The 20,752-nt window shown below is 39.0% G+C and overlaps 1 protein-coding gene, 1 long non-coding RNA gene and 1 other non-coding gene across 4 annotated transcripts; 1 reads left to right on the forward strand and 2 right to left on the reverse strand.

The window, feature by feature from the left end:
- Positions 1 to 8,616: 8,616 nt before the first annotated feature.
- On the forward strand, positions 8,617 to 14,030 carry LOC116263013 (protein Brevis radix-like 2). Of its 2 annotated transcripts, XM_031642577.2 has the most exons (6): positions 8,617 to 9,029; positions 9,143 to 9,593; positions 10,198 to 10,562; positions 11,750 to 11,885; positions 12,636 to 13,027; positions 13,706 to 14,030. In XM_031642577.2, the coding sequence occupies exons 2-6, from the start codon at positions 9,465 to 9,467 to the stop codon at positions 13,782 to 13,784; spliced, it is 1,101 nt and encodes a 366-aa protein (XP_031498437.1). In that variant the 5' UTR covers positions 8,617 to 9,029; positions 9,143 to 9,464; the 3' UTR covers positions 13,785 to 14,030. The 2 variants fall into 2 exon arrangements, with proteins under 2 accessions (XP_031498437.1, XP_031498436.1); XM_031642576.2 differs by having other exon boundaries at positions 8,617 to 9,593.
- A 1,358-nt stretch (positions 14,031 to 15,388) lies between these two features.
- On the reverse strand, positions 15,389 to 15,835 carry LOC126410494 (uncharacterized). Its single transcript, XR_007574558.1, has 2 exons — positions 15,708 to 15,835; positions 15,389 to 15,603 (listed from the first exon to the last, which is right to left on the reverse strand). It is a non-coding gene; the product is annotated as an uncharacterized LOC126410494 (long non-coding RNA).
- Positions 15,836 to 18,904: 3,069 nt separating this feature from the next.
- Positions 18,905 to 19,007, reverse strand: LOC116263475 (U6 spliceosomal RNA). Its single transcript, XR_004174680.1, has one exon. It is a non-coding gene; the product is annotated as a U6 spliceosomal RNA (small nuclear RNA).
- Positions 19,008 to 20,752: the final 1,745 nt, after the last annotated feature.

Consider the following 20,752-nt stretch of genomic DNA (forward strand, 5'->3'; position numbering starts at 1 on the left):
AAATTAAAATTATTGATAGCGTAACGAAGAAGACTCTACATATTGGAACTAAGGATCCTTAGCTTCAAAGTGAGGTAAACAGGAGCCTTGCTCTGGTCACAGACATTGCCGTTTTTCTAATATTATTGTCACTTGGGACCAGCTGTGTTTTCTTGCCTCAGTGGCGTACCACGGTTTCGTTATTTTTTTAAATTGCAAACGGTTATTAATAATAAAGTCTATAAACAAAAAAAAGAAGGGTTTCGAGCATTAAAAAAAAATCATTTAAAAATAAATAAGAAAAAATATATAAGGTAATTATAAGACAAAAAATATTAAATATATTAGTTGACACTGGACGCGTGGCACCTTAGATCGTTCAAGAAATCGAATTAGTTTGCCACCTATTCAATTGGAGCCAGTCAATTCTTCCCTTTTCAAATATAGTTGTTGGTGGATGGCATATGAAATGACATTTAGTAGAAACTACGTTTTTTTCCGCCAACCAAACACGCCTTAAATTTATCTAGAGGCAATGCGACGTTTTGTCTCTAAAACAACGATTAAGGTCGTCGCTCAAATAAAATGAAGATAGTGTTGTTGTTAATAAAACAAACAGAGGCATGAAATAGATCAAGACCAAGATTTTGTTGCCCATTCGCGTACGTTTAGACAACGGTTTCGAGCAAACCTTCAAGGGAAGACCGATGATTCATCATTATAGATTAAATCTCAAACCAACTCTGAACGAAGAAAATTTAGGGCTTTATGAGAAACTAACTGTACATATAACTGCCTTAAAGGGTATAGCGTAAAGTCGGTCCACCGCCAAGAGGTCATTGTTTCAAAACCCAGTGGCTGTCATGTTCGGTGTGTTACTCGGCTGAGCCCTCTTCTACATTGGATGGTTAAACTACACTTCCATCGACTTCACAACATGGTGCACTTCAAAGAGCAATTTCCTGCAAACTGGACTCCTTAAATGGAGTAATAAATAGAAGGCTTGCGAACTAATAAAGGGTACATCAGCTTAGAGGCCGCGTGCGATCCCTCTTCGCCGTTAGATAAAGAAAAGAGATCCAAGCACACCGCCATAAACTTGATTACATAATGCAACTTAATATAGCAATTTACTGCAAAACATGACCTGCCTTACAGTGGGGAGCCATAAATGTCAGCAACATCCCAATAACATGCACGTATGACTTATTGATCACCCCTGACACTTGAAACAGTGAATGCTGCAGAATAAAGCAAAAGAATTAATCCTGCCTCTAGACAAACAAGTTGCTCAAAGCATTGACCGGTTCTTCAAGAAGACAGACAACTAGTTGCAGTAGTGGCCATATATATATATACATATTCATGTAAAGTTTTATATTCGAAAGTCTGTATGGTGTGCCTTCACTTTGCTTTGAAAGGCAGCAAACCAATTACTGTTGTCGGAAATTGCTGGCGTATCCCTTGTAATAAATGTTGCATCACAAGTTTCTGCTTCAAGCAACCGTAAGTATGATTTTTTTTTTTTTGACAAGTGCTTTTTATTGGCCTTATCTCTTCCCTCTGTCAAATGGATTTCGCAGGGTGTTACAATGAAGCTTTTTAATAAAGAAAAAGAAGATAATTATGCTACAAGCCAATGTTGTGGGAAGATCTAGTTACTAACTACGATAAGGCAAGCTCATGACCTTGAGCAAGCATGAAGATAAATGAACCAAGCTAGATTATCAGATGGTAGCCCGAGAAATCGAGCCGAGTTTAATTATCTCTGTAATCTTTGAATTACAAGTAAAATACACTTATATGATCAATTCATATTGTCTATAAACAGTGTGTATATGCGAGGATCTTCATGATCAAAAGGACGAAACATAACTACGTCAACTATTTTTTCTGTTGCACATTTACTGTTTGAAATAATTGTTGGCTGTTGCAGATTCAATCCAAGTTAGCATAACCGCCGAATTCCAAAAGCAAATCAGACCATTTACTTCTCTACCAGATGAAAGTTAAAATTTGAAGTCCCATTAAGGCTTCTTATGGATGATGAGGGATGGAGAGACAGAGAGCTCTTCTTTATTAGCATTGAGTGATAGTACTGCACTCCATGACTACTAGCATTAGTATTACAAAACAGAAAAGATAAAAGTTCACAAAAAACAAAGTCAATTTCTAGTGATATAACAAAAGCAATGTTTTTTTTTTTTTTTTTTTAATTTCAGCTAACTGCCTTTTCCTTGTAACCCGTCCATTCAGACTGTCAATATCAATGGCGGAGCCACAAAAAATTTTTTGGATGGGCGCTCAGATTTCGACATCCGAAGAGGCAATCATATATATACCAACCAAATATTTGAAGATGTTAATGTGAAAATAAAGAAACATTGATGTGAGGTGAGGGGCTCGTGTGTGCAACTGCCCACACCAGCCCATATGTGGTTCCCCTACTGGTTACGTGTTCAATTCAAAAGTTAAGCATGGTTTCTGCAAAAAGAAAAAAAAATAAATTTGATTTCCATGTATGAGGAGAAGATGGTAGGCTCCTTCCTAGAACAGGCAACTGGTCTAAACTAATGGCGGTCTTTTAAGACCCACTTGCTCTTAAGGAGCTCAACATGCAGCAATAATGCCATGTCATGTGGTGCTCCTCAGTACAACTTTTTTTAACATTGGGATTTCCATTTTCTTGCTGCAGTTCATTTGGCTCGATCCTCCTAAACAACAGTCGATCTTAGTATAGGAAGTACGAATCTTAAGTACCTCATGTCGTTTGTTCATGCATCGATTCCAAATATTTCCAATGTCCGTATGTTTTTTGTCAAAAGAATTACACTAAAATAAGCAACCCCAAACCTAAGTTTACCCTCTTTTACTTTTTTGCTCTTTTAAATATATATGTTTCCTAATATATATATATATATATAAAGAAAGAGAAAGAGAGAGATAGAGAGAGAGAGAGAGAGAGAGAGAGAGCCTGTGACAAATTTAGCGGCGGTATATTGAACTTTTTAGTTGCCGGAAGTAGCCGGCATATGGACTGCACGCTCGTCCTATTTGGTTCCGACAGTCCCTCATCCTAAAACCCCTACCTAGATACCTTCCCACCTCTCTCTCTCTCTCTCTCTCTCCCTCTCTAAGTTAGACGAAGAAATGGTGGCTCTACAGTGTACACACTTGACGGCATTTCTTTTTCATCTCTGACTAACTACGGTGGTTGGTTGTTTATTGAAGTTGGCAATCTTCCTCTCTCTTCATATATATATATATATATATATATATTCTCTTTTAGTTTATTTTGATTTTTTGTTTTATGCTTACATAAGAGATATCGTAAACCTCTAAAACTATATCATAATGCCTCTAATGTTCTAGTTTACTTGAAGGCCTTGGTAAACTTATAGCACATCGTTTAATTTAAGTGTCATTTTTACTATTCTTTTCACCATAAAGAAGTATTAACATACTGATATATGACAAGGGCCACAAAACTTAAACTTAAAACCCTTTGAGTGTGAGCCGTCTTGCTGCTAGAAGGTAGTTTGTTTGAATTCATAAGCTGGGGCTAAGCATATTTTTCGGCTATCGAAACATTTTAAGTTATCAAAAACATCCTAAAAAAGAGAGTGAATTGTGTGCATGGTCTGTGCATGAAACACATATACGCCAAAAAGAAAACAGGATAGGGGTTGGAATATTTTGAGAATTATTTTAAAAAAAATGTCTTTTTTAGTCGTTTAACTACTTTTGTGTTTTTTTTTTGTCCTTACAAAAAGTTCTTTTTTCTATTAATCATGAGCGTTTTCGACATTAATTATATTTTACTTCCTTCATTAGCTAATACCGAGCTTTAATTTGTTGGCACACCTTCCCGTTTACATTGTTGGATAAGTAAGCCTCTGCTGGACTTCAACGAGTAGTTTGAGAACGTTTGAAGTACTTTTTGACTTAAATACTTTAAAAAGACTACGAGTAACAGGGAAAGATTAGGTGAGACAAAGAGAAATGAAAACATGTTGAGTTTGTTTTGATTAATGGAAAGTGATTAGGCATCTTTCTTAAATACAATTTAAATGGACGTGATCCTTTTTAAGTATAAACTAAGTCATTAAATATTTTACATTTGCAAGTTCTATTTATTATTAAAATTATTCATTTTCTTGTCAGTATATTGTCTTGAACATCAGCCATAGATATTTAAAAAAAATTGCTAGGGACAACCGCTTGTCGAAAGAAACAACAAATTCGAAAAGTTTTTTATGAAGCAAGAAGGGGCTCAAAGGGGCATAATGTAGCTGGTCGAGCTGGTGAAAGCTTTGTCATCAGTTTGGTTCCTGTGGGCAATGCTCTTTTGGAGAGGGAGGATGACACCGTGGACTGTAAGTGGTGACAATGCGACGATTTAGTTGACGGGTGTACCATGGGTCTATCCATGTTTCGAAGCAGTTTTGGACCTTGGGAGTGGGAGGAAAAGGGAGAGTGCTTCGGCCTTTTTCGAATGGCTTCCACTCAAACAAACAAGCAAGAAGGGACATTTGGATTTGGAATTGAACTGGAGGCAATTTCTTCAAGATCTAGCTGTGTGGATGGAGCCCTAACCAATAGGACAACTTCCCAAGTACTCTTATTTTGAAAGAACTAGTGGCTGCAAGCGTAGAACATCTAGGGCAAGTCAATTATTTTTTTCTATCCTTTTGTACAATAATTCACATCCAATGAATATGCTGCAACAATTATCAATCTTGCGAACATATCATTGAGCTGATTTAGAAAATCAGGCGAATTGAATCGAATCGTAATCAGATATGGATCAGTAAATGACAATATTATATATATGCATTCAGTAAGTGGATATTAAAGAAAAGGGTTCAGAATATTCATAATAATAAAAGAAGAAAGTGTGGCATGTGACACAAGTATATTGTCCAAGATCCACAAAATTGGATTGAGGAGTCAAACTTGGATCCAAGGACAGGTCCGAGTCTTAATTAAAAAAAAAAAAAGACGGAAAAAAGAAAGGATGAGTCGGATGCAAAGTCATAACCTGTTTAATTAATTAGACAACCGTTTTGTGAACATGGGTTCGGGTCTGGGCTGGTAACTTCCCATTTTGATCATTAATTTCCAGAACCAATCCCACCTGTTTGAGGTTCGGGGAGGAACAAAAACAACGAATGGATCAACTATTCGGATTTCATATATAAGTTGTGATCAAAGCAGGCCGGACATGGATCCAGGTTCTATGTCTGGATTGGGAAGTGGGATCCAATACCTCATTTCTCTCAATCCTGTGCTGATTTTAGTTTCAAAATCTGAACAGGAGCCAAAATAGATTTTTTTTTTTTAAAATTTATATATATATTAAACTAAATTTTTTTAAAGTTGTTAAAATCTGAGAGGGGGGCAAGGGGCCCAATCTTGTCAGTTAAGTCCTATTTTTTAAATGTATAATGGATGATCTTTTTTTTTTCCCTTCCAAATTATGCAACTTCAAATTGAAATGCATGAACAAGTCACAAGAGCAATCCAGTTCTAATAAGCTAGAACATGATGGATTTTGAAACTCCATTCTAAAGTTTTTCAAAACCATTATCGTTGACTGTCTGCATTAAATAAATAAAATCCTCTTCCAAAGAAATTTAAAAAGAAAACCGAAGCCGTTTAGCTGCCGCTGACTTCTCCAATAATTCACAAACTAAAATTTAAACCTTCGGCTCTCTCTCTCTCTCTCTCTATATATATATATATATATATATATATATATATATATATATATATATATATATATATATATATATATATATATATATATATAATATATATATATTCAAACTTTCAAATGTTCCCAACTTCAACCCCAATCTCATAGCCGTGTGGGCAATTGCCTATATGAACCCAAAAGTCTTAAAAGAAAAATTTTCTCATAAACATGTTAGTGTCCTTTAAAAATTTAAAATTTCATAACCAAAAATCTTCTCCCCCACACACTAAAACACACACATACATGTGCAAGCATGCAGAACATGTACAACAAAAAAGTTAAAAATTTGGAGCTCCTGAGCATATAAAATTCCCTAGCTCACACATAAACACGCATACGCACGTGTGCAGGTATTCAGAACGTGTACAAAAATATATATATATATATATAAATTTGGAACCCCGGAGCATAAACACTACGAGTGGCGTTAAAACAACTCCTAAAACCCTCTTAGACAGTCCGCCCTTGCTTCCGCTTCTTCTTCCAACAATATCCGGAGAAAAATCTGTTCTTGAATAAAGCACAATTAATTAGCAACCATTATTACGAAAGCAAGCACCGCGCTGCCAGCTCCACAGACTGCAACCCCCAACCTTTTCATTTATTATTAAATTTCAAAATTGGCTATCAAACGCAACTAATTTCTGGGGACCTCATCCCAATAGAAAAAACAATCCCATTAATTTCATGATGCATGTTCGAAAAGAAAGAAAGAAAGACAAAAAAAAAAAAAGTTACATGCTTTACTTGCGCAGTGGAAAAGGAGGAAAGAAAAGAAAGAAGGAGAGGGGAGCAAGGAAGGAATAAATCAAATTAAAGTGTTTGTGTTAATCTTCTCCAACTCCCAAGCTGTCTTAGCGGGTCAGGAAATGGCGGATACGATTTCTAGATGTTAGCTTTAAATTGGTTTTCGTTATTGACGCTTCCCTTACCTTGGATCTCATATTCCATATTCCAGGTGAAACCAGATATTGGGATCTAAAACTCTTGATTTCAAGCAAAGATCTTCCATATTCCTGGATCAATGAAGGGTTGAAATGAAGCTTAAGTGAAAAGCGCGACACCCATCATATTTTTGAATAATAGTGTTTATAAAAATCAAATCGATGATCAATCTTTTTTCAAATCCGCCCACCCAACCAACTAAATTAAACAGCTTGGGATCACGGTAGGGGCTTTAACCCCTCCTCGTATTTTAAAAACTTTAATTATTTAAAATTTTTTACTTTACTATATATATATATATCTAAAATTTAAAATTTTTTATTTCAACTTTTATTAAAATTTTAAAACTATAATTTAACACTGCAAGAAAAAAAAAAAAAAGTTCATTGTTTGTCACATCGAGTCATCCCATCCAAATTTCACCCGATAATATCCCGACTCCGCATTTACTTGCACCGGCACGTTCGGCATTCTTGTTTTTATTATTTCCTAGAAGCCCCTATCCCATTCATTTATTTCCTAATGCCCCTCGATCCGCCCTGTCGTTATCCTGCAGAGTAAAGTTCTTAGGATGACTAGGTCTTTTGTAACAGATAAATGACGGTAGTACCCCCAGTCTTCATGATGGGCCGACAGCATGGTACGTTGGATATATGATTGAAAGGCGTGTCTACTGTTGTCTATTTCACCACCCTCGACCATAAATTTGGTGCTTAATTTGACAAGCAAGGCAGTAAAGGGGAGGCGAAGCCGGCTCTTGGCTCGGATACCCGATCAAATTGTTGTAAAAAGTTCATACGAAAAAACATTTAATATCTGATAAAAAAATCATATTGAAATCACATGTACATAAATGTTTAATAAGATTAAGATTTGTAATCAAAATTAATGTTAAGTAAATATCTTATATCTAATGCTCTTGCATTTTAAAAATTGATTAGATTCGGTTGAAAATTTGGATTTAGATTTAGATATAATCATATAAATTGAATTTTAATTATGAAATCAACATTTTGAATTTGAATATGACCTTTCCTTGTTCGCATTTGAATTCAATAGATAAAGTATCAGTTAACTTGTTAAATCTATAAAAGACAAACTTAAAATTTAACATGCTTTTACTTATTATATATTCAAAGTGAAAGGAACTAATTTTTTTGACATGTAATTTTGAATTTAATTTTCAACCATCATGATATTCAAATTCACGCCCATGTTATAATTCAATATCCGTTATTATTGCTCAACTAAAAGCATTTTAAATGAATCAAATATTGGAGCACTTGCATACGAGATAAGCATGGAAGTTGCACATTTATACAGCTTTTGTGAATCATTTTGAATATGTTTATTTATAAGTACTTACACATCAACTATTATTTTCTTTGAAGATTGTATATTCATAATTTTATGGAAAGGTTGGTAGAGCGAGTTGAGCCGGCGCCCAGCGTGGTTAAAAGGACAGTTTGGTCATCGTAAATATGACTCCCTTTTCGTCCTTGACCCTAAATCGCCGCGTGCGAAAAATTACGCGTCGTGCAGACAAAAGCGGTCCGTGAGAGCCATCGAATTACCAGGTGGGTGTGAATTTTGAGCCACAATTACCATTATACCCTAAATCCTAAATTACCATAATACCCTCACCTTTGCGAACCGCTGCTCTGACATTGGGGGGTAACTATGAAATTTCGCAGAGAAATCAAGAGAAGCCCTCGGGAAGGGGGAGGCCGCGCTCACTCCGAGCCCTGCTGGGGCCAGGGGCCCCTGCTCACTACCGGGCCAGCCGGTCATTTTCGCCGCCCCGCGACGGTGACGTCCGTACGGATACCACGTGAGCGCCCGGTAACCGGTAAAGGTCAAAAAAAAATTAACGGACAAATTTTCGCTTTCGTCGCTTTTAATTCAATTTCTTATTGTCCGCCATAAAGGCCGAGGGCCGTGAGAGTCGGCAGTCTCGAGGGTGCTCAGGGGCGGGGAAGAGATCTCGAAAGCCGTTGATTCGCCGGCCGGGAAGCTTCACCGGCGGGATCGTGCCTGCTCTTTCCGTTTGCGTTCCTCGAATCCCTAGAAATTCTCCTTCTCTCTCTTCTCCATTCCATTTCGAGCAAAAACTTTCCAAATCGCCGCTGCGGAACGTCTTTTCGGCAGAATTTAAGACGAGATCTGAATCGTTTGGAGCAGAAAAAGGAAACATTTTTTCCTTTTCTGCGCTTCCTTTCTTCTTCTTCTTCTGATCAGTCCTCGCCTCCTCGGTGAGTGTTGTGGTGAGTTCTTTTGTTCGTGAGGGTGAAATTTTTTCGAATGGGCGGTGGAAAAGCAAAAGCGCGTCGAGGCGAGTGATCTTCTGGTGCTGCTTCTGAAACTCTGATCGAAAAATTTATGTAATATTAAATGTGTTTTGCTTTTTAATTTTTTTTTTCCTTCTTTCTTTTTTGGGTTTTGTTTCGGAATTCGATTCAGACGAAGTTGAGCGACGAAGACGGACTGAACTTCGAGGCGGAGGGCGGACCTTCCTTTTTTCTCGTTTCTTCGTTTTGCTTTTAGCATTTTTTTAGTTTTGTGGAAATTCATTCCAGAGAGAGAGAGAGACTGAGCGAGCGAGTTTTCTGGCTTTCTGTGCTCTATGAGGACTCGGAGGTCGAACAATTTCTCGTTTCCGGCGATTGTGCTGTCTGTGCTCTGTGAGGACTAGGAGGTTGAACAATTTCTCTTTTCCGGCGATTGTGTTGTCGGGTTTTCCGAGCGAAGTAGAAAGGAAGTAAGAGGGAAAAGAGAAAGAAAAATGCTGACATGCATAGCGTGCACGAAGCACCTGGATGGATCTCTGAGGGGAGTGGGTGGGGACGGGGACGACGTTGACGATTCCGGCACACCTAGAACAAAGGAGGCCGTCAAGACTCTCACGGCTCAGGTTAGTATCGTCTTCTCTTCTTCTATCCCCACCCCTTCTCTCTCTCTCTCTCTCTCTCTCTCTCTTGCTGTGGGAAGAAATGGTTGAAGCCTCTGATATGAATTTTCACTTTTGTTTCATAGAAGAAAGACAAATTATTTGTGAATAGCATAGATGAATTGCTTTTCTCATCTGTCATTTTCTTGGGTTTTTATGAGCATTGTACTCTGGACGAGCTTCAATTTCTTTACATCCTTTTCTGGTTCTCGTCTTTCTTCAGAAGCGAGTTAGCACAAAATGAAAGAGGAAACTCGCTTCCTTGCAGTAAAACAATGGACTGAGCTCCTAGATTTGATGAAAATGACACAAGTGTCGTCTTCCACAAAGCAAATGACACCCACTTGTAGGACATGCGGGACTGAGACGATTAAGACTATCGAATCCCCTAAGCTGTAGGGCAGTTTGGTACTTTCAAGAAAATTTTCCAGGCGTCGTCTTCTCTAAGATTCTCGTTTCGGAATTAGGGTTTTCCTCCTTTTCAGTCCTCTGGGCACGCAGAATTTTAGGGTTTTTCCCTGTCGTTTTTGGGGAATTTCTTAACTCTTCTTTACCTGGGGTTTTGCAGATAAAGGACATGGCTTTGAAAGTCTCCGGTGCGTACAGGCACTGCAAGCCGTGCTCAGCGTCGGACCGATACGGCAAAGGCCATCACAATTACGCTGATTCGGATGGCATCTCGGAGGGCTTCAACTACTCGTACCACCGTGCGGGCAGCGCCTGCTCTACTCCGCGACTCCGAGGCTGCGGCGCAGTCGGCCTTTCTAGCGGGGAGGCCACACCGAGGGTCGATTCGCTTCCGGGCTCAATACGGGAGGTGCTGTTCATGGAGGAAGAGCCCAAGGAATGGGTGGCCCAGGTCGAACCGGGTGTCCTTATCACGTTCCTCTCTCTCCCACAGGGCGGCAATGATCTCAAGCGTATTCAGTTCAGGTAACACCCCTCCGATCCGATACTCTCACGTGAACCGGAATCTCTGGCCTCCCTTCCACAATCTCTCTCTCCTGTTTTTTTTTTTTTCGTATTGGGCAATTTTAAGAAATGCGTCATTTGCTTCTTTTTGTTATCTTCTGCATCTGTGTTTAGCTTTTGCTTTCCAACCCCTGAAATCCGGGTGTTCAATTCAAACGGCGTGTCCTTTTCTCTCCTTTTCTCCCATTTGTATATAGTGCACTCGCTCTGCTTTTTAAAGTTGTGCTCTAATATTGAGCCGGTCCAGAGTGGGGTTGTGCTGTCCTTGGCATCCCTTGCTCATCGAGGACATATGTATATGGTTGTGCACCCCCAAAATCCGCATTTTGATCAGGCATCGATGATTCTTAAATAGCAATCAGGATGTCCAGTGCGAGGAAGTCTCTCCATTTTTTTACTCCGTTGATTATAAAACATTTCCGAGAGAGCATAACCACGGTTAATTTTCTTATTCACTGATCCTTTAGGAGAAAAAATAATTTTTGGATATGAATGAAAGCATTGGCGGGTAAGCATGATTTTTGTTAGAAATAGGGTTTCCTTTTGCCTTTTTCAAGAGCTTGCTTCGTGGAAGTACTGAAAGGCCTTCGGCGACAGTAGCAGCTCATTTTTTAATATGGAACCTTAGATGCTAAGCGTAAACCACATGCAATCCGTGTGAAGCCTATTCCGGCCACTGTTTAGCGTCTTTTGTTAAAGAGGAAAAAAGCAAAGCAACAGAGAAAATAGAAGAAGAGGACTGTCTGTTGTTCTTTTTGGTTACCATATTTTCCTTTCTCCTGTACCTAGGCAGTGAGATTCCATTAACGACTGTTTGTTGCACGTGTGCTGCCTGCATTTGCAGCTCACACTAAATTCTCTTTGGTAAATGCTACATGTGCTAACTTAAATTGTCCAGCTCACACTAAATTCTCTTTGGTAAATGGTACATGTGCTAACTTAAATTGTCCGTAAAATATCCAGATTTATTTGTAAATTTGGTATGCACGCAAAAAAATGCGAAGAAAATAGGCATACATGAAAACATAAAAAACTTGACTCTTTTCTGTATATACATAATCCTTGACATAGACTTTGTACGCTTAGTATATGCTTCCCTTTTGAACTCTGAATTTATGGGCTGTTTTCTACTTCCCTCTTGTTTCTAGTCGAGAGATGTTCAATAAATGGCAAGCACAACGATGGTGGGCTGAGAACTACGACAAGGTGATGGAACTCTACAATGTCCAGAGATTCAACAGGCAAGCCTTCCCGCTTCCAACACCACCCAGATCAGAGGATGAGGTAATTTGGCATCCTTCTTTAATCTCGATGCACAAATGCAGCAAAAATTTGTTAAGCTGCTTCTTTTCTTTTCATTTGAGATTCGATGCCTCTTTTTTGCTTTCAAATTCTGAGGCATTTCAGTGAAGCTCTTGAGAGTCTGGATGCATCTTTCCCTTTCAAACCTAAAACACAGGTCGCATTCAGTCAGGATTTATGGGACCTTCCTTCTTCCCCGCTAAAGTTGGGACCAACAATTTTGAAAGATCTCACGTGGCATGTTTGTGATGTGGACCACCTGTGTGTGCATTTTGCTTTTTAAAAATGCATGGCCAAGGTTCTAGGTTTCGGCGGTAGGACCAGACAGCTTGTGCAATTATGTTGCAGGAAGTTGAGCTACACGAAAAGCTTCGACAGTTGATCTCTAACTCAATCGATTGGATTGTTCTTTCATGTTTGCAGTATTACCTAATTCAAAACTTCGATGAATATCTGAGCTACTTTTCTGTGTAGTCCTTTTCTGGGAGGAACAAGTTGTGGACCCTCTTGATTGCACATGAAATCTCTTTCCTACCCTGCAGCCGAGCCAGAAGTTCTATGTAGGGTGGGCAAAACTACTTTCACAAAAAAATAAGTGAACCGGTATTATTTTATCAAAGTTTTTATAGGGATAAGTGGTGTTTCTAAGAAATTTGTATATTAAATTTTAAATTTTGAAATTTCAGAGGGCTATGTCAACTGCATACTGAGATGCTTAATTTGTATAAACAGAGTCAGAAGATTGAATCAGCCGAAGGTAGTCCGATAACTCCTCCTCTCAATAGAGAAAGGGCGCCACGGAATTTCCAGAGGCCTCTTGGAATGGGTTATTCTTCATCTGATTCTATGGATCACCAAGCAGCTCAGTCACGTCGTTATGATTCTGGACTTGTTTCTACTCCCAACCTCTCAAGTATCAGTGCCAAAACGGAAACTTCTTCCATGGATGCATCCAGAACAAGTTCTTCTAGAGAAGAAGCTGATCGCTCCGGGGAGCTATCTGTCTCTGTCAGCAACGCCAGTGACCAGGAAACGGAGTGGGTTGAGCAGGACGAGCCTGGTGTTTACATCACCATCAGGTTGTTGCCTGATGGGACCAGGGAGCTAAGAAGAGTTAGGTTCAGGTACTCTGTCCCATGCAGCCATGCTCCTTGTTTTACTTTCCACTCCATGAGTACAGTTTTTTCTTTTTTGGTTTCAATGGCATTAGACCATTCATGACCAATTCACCCATCCGTGGACAAGCCGTGGGGTATATGCCAGTAGTGTGGGTCTCAGTGAGTATGCAGATTAATGGTGCTTCAATTGCAGCACAGATAGACCTGGACCACTTCCTTGGACTACGTGATCTTCTTTTTCCTCGGGGCCCTTAACCTGCACTTTTTGAGACATTCATGAAACAGCCATGGATGGTTTGTTACTAGGTCTCTGTCCCTTAGGTGGATGGCAGGAATAGCCTGCATGAGTAGTAACACTTTAGCAACCAATCATGAACATCAGTGTTGGGAAGAGAAAAGAAAGCAGCTATATGTCAACCCCTGGTAATGATGCCGGTTGTGGCGGCATCATATCAAAAGAACTTTTTTTATCAAAAATCCTCTCTTCAACACTCAATTTTGAAAAGAAAAGGGTAACGAACCTTGGGATGTGGCTACAAAACCTTGACCCTTGAGATGAGGATATGGTCAAGCAGCCTTTTTTTGCTATTCCTGGAAACGTTGCATGTGTAGTTTTGTCTTTTTGTTTTTGTTTTTTTTGAAATTTTGACTGCTTTTTACAATTTTCATTTTGAAATTCTGCAGTCGAGAGAGATTTGGAGAAATGCACGCGCGGTTGTGGTGGGAGGAAAACAGAGCAAGGATACATGAGCAGTACCTCTGAACTTGACTGATTACATTGAATTTCACACTGTATCTGTCTTCTTCTAATGGAGCTGTATGCCTCTGTTTGCGTGTTTGTGTTGCTGTAAGGATGTTTGTAGTTCTTGTGCCAAAAGAGAAGTATCCTTGCTAGCCTTCTTGGTCGATGCTGGATCCATCATATCCACTGCTCTGTTGGCAAAAAATTGGATCTGTTATTGTTACATCCTTTGTTTTTTATCCTGCACGTAATCTTTTGAGCGCCTCACACTCTCCTCTTCTATCTTCGGAAGAAAAAAGAAAGTAAAGAAGGACTGGAAATTTTCCTCCCGACCACAAAGGCGTTGCGAACAATCACGTTCACGATTTCTTCCCGAGTTCAAAGAGCTGAGAATTTTAATCTTGTTCACGGGGTATCGTTGACGTGCGGGAACTCGGGCTCAGCTTATCCTTTGTTTCTGCAGAAGGAGCAGAACACGGGATTTTTTAGATTTTTAATCAATAAATATAGCATTCTGTTTGACGCTAAAGAAGGCCTCTATCCAGCTACTGTTCAATTTTTGTTTTTATTATTAGTTATTAATATAATGTTTAAATGCTTCAAGTCTCGTATCGGTCACGATCGTACCAGTTTTGTAAGTGAATATGTATCGGCGGGTAAATGCGTACCAGATGGTGAGAACCCCGGTTTAGCCATTGGCTACCGAAGCAAGACTTATGTCTGAAACCATGGAAATTTGACAGTTGATGGCTTGAAGCCGGCCCTGGTGCAGGTGTAACAAGCTTTTTTAACGGCAAGTGGTGGATTTGACAGATGGAAACAGAGGAGCACGTTGAGGATCATTCCAAGACGAACCTTAGCTGCATAGCATATCATGAGTCCACATGGAGGCCGTCAGCTTTCTTTGTGTTGGTTTAATTCTTTTTCTTCATCATAAAGTCCAATCCGTCGTACCTACTTAGATCGGACCATGCATCACTGTACCAGAGTTCCCACTTTGGATTAAAAAAAGAAAAGCATTTAGGCGTTTGATCTACCCTGAACTTACCAGAAGGCCTTAACTTCTTTGCTTATAAAAGTCTGTAAGGTATTATCGTCGCTTGGTGCCATCTCTTTTTTATTTTTTTTGGATCCATCTTCTTTCATGTGCGCCGTTTTAGATACACATGCGGGCTTTTGACCATGACGTTCTCCTTCCATTCCCTCTTTCTGTCGTTACTGTATGGCTTTATGGTTTCCTCGAAGGCAAGAAACTACCAATTAGCGGGGAGTTGCCATGTGAAATCCTCATCAAAAGGTTATTGCATGTGCATGACATGAGAGAGTGAGGTGCCGGTGCAGTTTGTTGGCAGCTGATCTAGTGCTGCATGTACATGGGAAACCATGTACTGCACCACAGACAACAATAGAAGATTACTGTGTCATGTGCTAAACCGAACCGAAGAATGTGGAACTTGAATCCCATTGCTAATTATTTGAGTAGAAGAATCATATCCATTACCGCTTAGGATCCCTGGTACCTCCATGAGGATTCTTTTCTGATGTAATTGGAAATTTAATTATACTTCAACAGGGAAAACCTCAAACATATACCAAGTTTTGCATATGAATCTAAAGAAATCACCTCAAACAAATTTCGCTTCAATTAAATATGAGTCCAAGTGGATGTGAAAAAAGGGTCTTTGAACTAGCTGAACATGGAAACTGCCAGAGCAGGACCTGGCTAAAACATTAGATGGTCCCAGTTAAACCAAGATCTGACTCAAATCTCACCTGGAAGATTTTTTTGGACGGATCCTTCGAAGGGGCATTCCAAGATCAGATACTTCGAATATGCATGCTGACATCACGCAAAGGAGACAGAATTATTAGACTACCAATGAGTTCAGTTTCTTGTGGTCAATTCCATTCGGTATGGGATATGATGTCCATGTCAGCGGGTACCTGCAATTGGGCCTAATCTGGTGACCAGATCCATTTCTAGCTTGACCTCTGCTCTATTTAGCTGTTCAAGATCTGGCCTGACAAATTCCCCAGGTAGAGTACATTGTTGCATCTGTGAGTAAGTTGTTCATCCTCCTCCTTTCATGTAGTTTCATTTCACCTTTCACTGTATTTATTTATCATCCGCAATTAGAATGAAAACATTACTTCCCTTTTGTTTTGGCATATGGTAAGACAGATCCTTGAGACTGCAAGAATCTTGAGATAGGCATCAATGAAAAGTTATGAAATTCTTTTAGAGAATTAGCAAGCCTTTTAGAACATGAAGACCTAACTGATTTAACAAAAATTAGCATCTGAGTAGATTTGGTTTATATATAACCTACTCAGTACAATAGTCACAGAACATCAATTTCTGAATTATAGTTTATCATGCCACTGACATAGCCTTGAGCAGGATTTAAAACTTCTCTGCCACAACTGCTTCAAATCAAATGAGGGAACAATCAGATCTTCATGATTTAGCACTGATCATTGTGAATTTTGCAAGTAGCGTAAATCCTATTGTGAACATGAATTGAATAAGTTTTGAAAAGATAGAATGGAGTATGAAAAGAGAAGGGTTCACATCATCCCATAAGAAAGGAGACAAACCAAAGCTGCAGTACAGGGAAAAACCTGAAGGAAGTCTGCAAAACCACAATAAAAGGAGAAACAGAAAATAAATGTCTGGTCTGCTTGGATCATCTGGAAACTGTGCACCTTTTTTCAATCAGTATGTCTTTCGAATGAAAAACTTAAGGATGCATCATGCACTTAGAAGAAGCACCATGAAATAAATCTGATTCACCTTTGTGGCACATCGTGGTCTCAAACTGAGCATGTCTTTAGGATTATCCTATTATGTAATCTCGAGAAGGTACTGTCTACGGGTAATTTCAAACATGTAAAGGTCACTACCATCCACTGCATATCATGGTGACAACAACACACTAGTCCACTGTAGCTGCAGCGAGAGAACAGTTTCAAGATACCAAGTTCAACAACATTCACGTTATAACATAGCTATCGTGCCATGTACAGTTCCAAATTCCACAAAGACTACCATCTTCAAACAACATCAAGTAGACCAGCACATTGCGATGCCAGTACTTTGAACCATGAATCTGCTCCTTCTGTCCTTGTGGATATCCAACTGGTGATATCCACCAAGTTTTGAAAGAAGAGGATTAGGAGAATTTTCTTCAAGAAACTATCTCAAGGCATCTTAAAATTGTAAAACAGAGTTAGGAAGCCTGGAGTTGGCATGACAGACACTCTGACAAATATATATATATATATATCTAGCAAGCCAAGTATAATGGAGTTGTTGGTAGGCAATAATTCTTTCCAAAAGGGTTTCAACAAAATATGAGCTTCTTGATGCCCCAACTTTAATCTATCTGCGAGTTTTTTCTTTTTTCCTCCTTTGAACTCTTATTTGCTATCAAAATGGAAAAGGGCTTCAGCATGCAAGAATCCAGCGCATGGTTGCAAAAGCAAGAGGAAAATGTTTTGCCAGATGCCTTGCCGGATGAAAATCGAGAAGCATTAGGGAACAGTCAACAGTAGAAAGTCATTTGAAAGTTGGGGCTTAATGGATATGAAGGTAAAAGTGAAGCAGCATACCTTATTTCAATATGTAAATACATCTCCTGCTAGCCTTAATGGTAGCACTGCACTTATTCAAGTGGAAGCATGACACCTCTAAGAAGGGGACAACGCGTGTAGCACCAAAGAATCAGAAATGCTCAAACTGGAGGAAGTCGGTTGCATCTTTGAAACAAACTTTCTGAATCCTTTGCAATCATCATGCTTTCCTTAAAGCAGGATTATCAACACCCAATGAAAAGTAATGATAACAGCATCTAAAACTACAGTACACTAAATTCTCGATTGAAATATACAAAACCAATCTCCCGAACGACCACCAAAGACTATAACTTGTGTAATCTGAAGGCATGAACTCTTATATCTGGTAGTATTTAAATTCCAGATGATCTGATTATCTTACACTTTGTCAAGAAGATTGTACCAATTAATATAAGAACAAAAGAAAAGCCGCTCCAAGCTTGGAACTATGCCATCATTTAAGAACTAAATAACCAAAACCTCATGAAGAAGAGTAACAGGCTGCAGAAAGTAACATCTAAAGCAGTGGAGGTTTCTTTGAAAATGAGTATTCCAAACAGCAAAAAAGAACCATATATTCGTTCAAGGACGTAAGTAGCTCACCGCTTGTGATGTTGACCAACACCTCTACCAAGCACGGAAACAAAAGGGTTGCTACTAGTGATGATAGAGAAGTCAAGTAGAAGTTTGATGCCTTTTTCTTCAAGGGTAGTGAACAGATTGAAGTCCTTCCCCTTCGCCCTGTTTTTTTTCCCTCATCTTACTTGATGTTTTCATCCATCCAAAAGATTAGAGAAGAACAAAAAACTAAAATACCAATCGAAGGGACCGAATTCCAGTCCCAGATCATATATATGAAACAACCGGTCAGGAACAATGGCGGATCGAAGACTCCCCACAAACTAAGAACAATCTAACACAAGCAACACCGAGATTCATCGAGGAAGGTGCATCAATGAACAGCATCGTCCTGTGTAAGGGGGGAGGTGGAAAGAAAGCGAATACCATCGATTAAGGATGATTAGTAATCATCGCAGAAAACCAAAATATCAAACTCCCCACAAACTAAGAACAATCTAACACAAGCAACACCGAGATTCATCGAGGAAGGTGCATCAATGAACAGCATCGTCCTGTGTAAGGGGGGAGGTGGAAAGAAAGCGAATACCATCGATTAAGGACGATTAGTAATCATCGCAGAAAACCAAAATATCAAACTCCCCACAAACTAAGAACAATCTAACACAAGCAACACCGAGATTCGTCGAGGAAAGTGCATCAATGAACAGCATCGCCCTGTGCAAGGGGGGAGGTGGAAAGAAAGCGAATACCATCGGTTAAAGATGATTAGTAATCATCTCGGAAAACCAAAATATCAAAGTGGAGAAAGGTACGCGCCTTCTGCCACCCAACAAATAGATCGATGGCCACGAACACAAGAAAGGAAAAAGGAAACCAAAAAATAGATCGATGGAAGAAGAAGCGATGGCAATGAGCACAAGAAAGGAAAGAGGAAGAAGAACAAAAAAAATTTGGACCATTTCTCGATTTGTGCGTGTCATCCTTGCGCAGGGGCCATGCTAATCTTCTCTGTATCGTTCCAATTTTATCAGATGTCTCCGAAGAGACGATAGTGAATTTGCAAATTCTCAATATAAAGACTAAAAAAAAAAGCATAGAAGGCAATACGGGACTAATGTTCCTGATATTCAGCCATCGGCTTCTTCTGGACCGAGTCTGGTCTCGAGTCCAGTCCTCCCGGTCTCAGCCCAGGGGATTTCGGATATCACATCAACCGACTATGTCCGGCTGTTTCACATAGACAAATGCAGGGGACCAAAAGGTTCTCACACGTCCAGACTTCAGATTACACAATCGGAGATTCGGTACATAATATAAAGTACTTACGAATGTTATTTTGTAACCAAGCTTCAAACTACTTTTCTGGATTGTCGGATAAAATGATAAAACATAAGTTTGAGATATATTTTTCTTTTCGTTCATGTGATTCAAAGATCCTTCCAAGTTTCAAAGGGCTGATCTGATTTCATCAAGTAGTTAGACTGTCGAGGTGCAAACTGTTCGTGCTCCTGTTTTGTAAAATAATACCGGTGGCACAAAGCTGCCTCTTGAGACACATGCCCCGAATTTTTTTGATACTTAGTTGTTCTCTGATTTTCTTTTGCTAGGAGCAAGTTGGAAAATAGAAATCAGTAGAGCTGGGCATTGACCCGGCCCGATTCAGAGTCAGGCCTGGGCAACCCGAGCTCCAATTTTGATGACCGGGGACCAGTCCGGTCTAATCTAATTTTAATAAAAAATTAAAAATATTTATTATAAAATATTAATAATAATATAAAAATGTTAATAATAATATATTTTATCAGGTACAGTCATGGCTCATCATCCATAATATCCTCAATAGTCCTTACAGTTTTTGAGATTCAGGAAGGAGACAAGAAAGATCGGTTGGCCTGCCCAACCGAGTCCCAGGTTGAAGCATTGGGAACTTGGGACGCCAAACAAACAGGAATAATAGGTCTTATTGAGGGTATTGGTAACATAAACTGAGCAAAATGATAAATATTGTCACAAATATTATCAAGGGGTTTTTAAACAGCGAGGCTTTTATTGGGTTTTTTTTTTTGGAGCAAAGCTGAAAGTCTCGAGAAAAAGTCTGGCAACTTTGTTAGAAAGTAAAAAGTCCTAAAAATTAGGAAAATGTAAAATAAATGAAAAAATAACAAGAAACCATAAAAAATATCTTTAAGTTGTAGTGAAGCTAATGCTCAACCATGATACAACAGACAAAATCAATTACCATCACGTTAAGTTGGATTTGTTTTCACCTATTATCCAACTTGCTTCTGACTGAGAAAATGGCCAAGGCATTATTGAGTTGGGACAGGACATTTGGGCAAATTTTCAGCTGTATGAAGGCTGAAGAACATCCATGAATTTATGTTGCCTTTTCTGGCATTCCAACACTTCAAATCAGGTTTTCAATTCTCTGTGTGCGAAGATGGTGATTATTGTAAGCAAGCAAGGACATACTTATTTGTTGAATGACTTGCTGTACCTTAATAATAAAAAAGGGGTTAATTTCCCTTTGTGTTTGTGATCCAAGATCAGCACAGGAACTGGAGCAACTGCAAAAGAATTAACTGATTCACTCATCATCAGTACATCTCTTTCTGTTAATGTGATGCGCCTTTTTGGCCTAATCTAGACTATGATTTTAGGGTTCAACCTTGACTTCATGTGAGTGGGAATAGAAGTAAATATGATGATAAAACATTATCATGGTTGTATATGATGTTGGTGTTGATTGTGATGATCTATCTCATTCTATTATTTCGTTACGGCAATTATGA

Source organism: Nymphaea colorata, chromosome 10 (assembly GCF_008831285.2).
Source record: "Nymphaea colorata isolate Beijing-Zhang1983 chromosome 10, ASM883128v2, whole genome shotgun sequence".
NCBI lineage: Eukaryota > Viridiplantae > Streptophyta > Magnoliopsida > Nymphaeales > Nymphaeaceae > Nymphaea > Nymphaea colorata.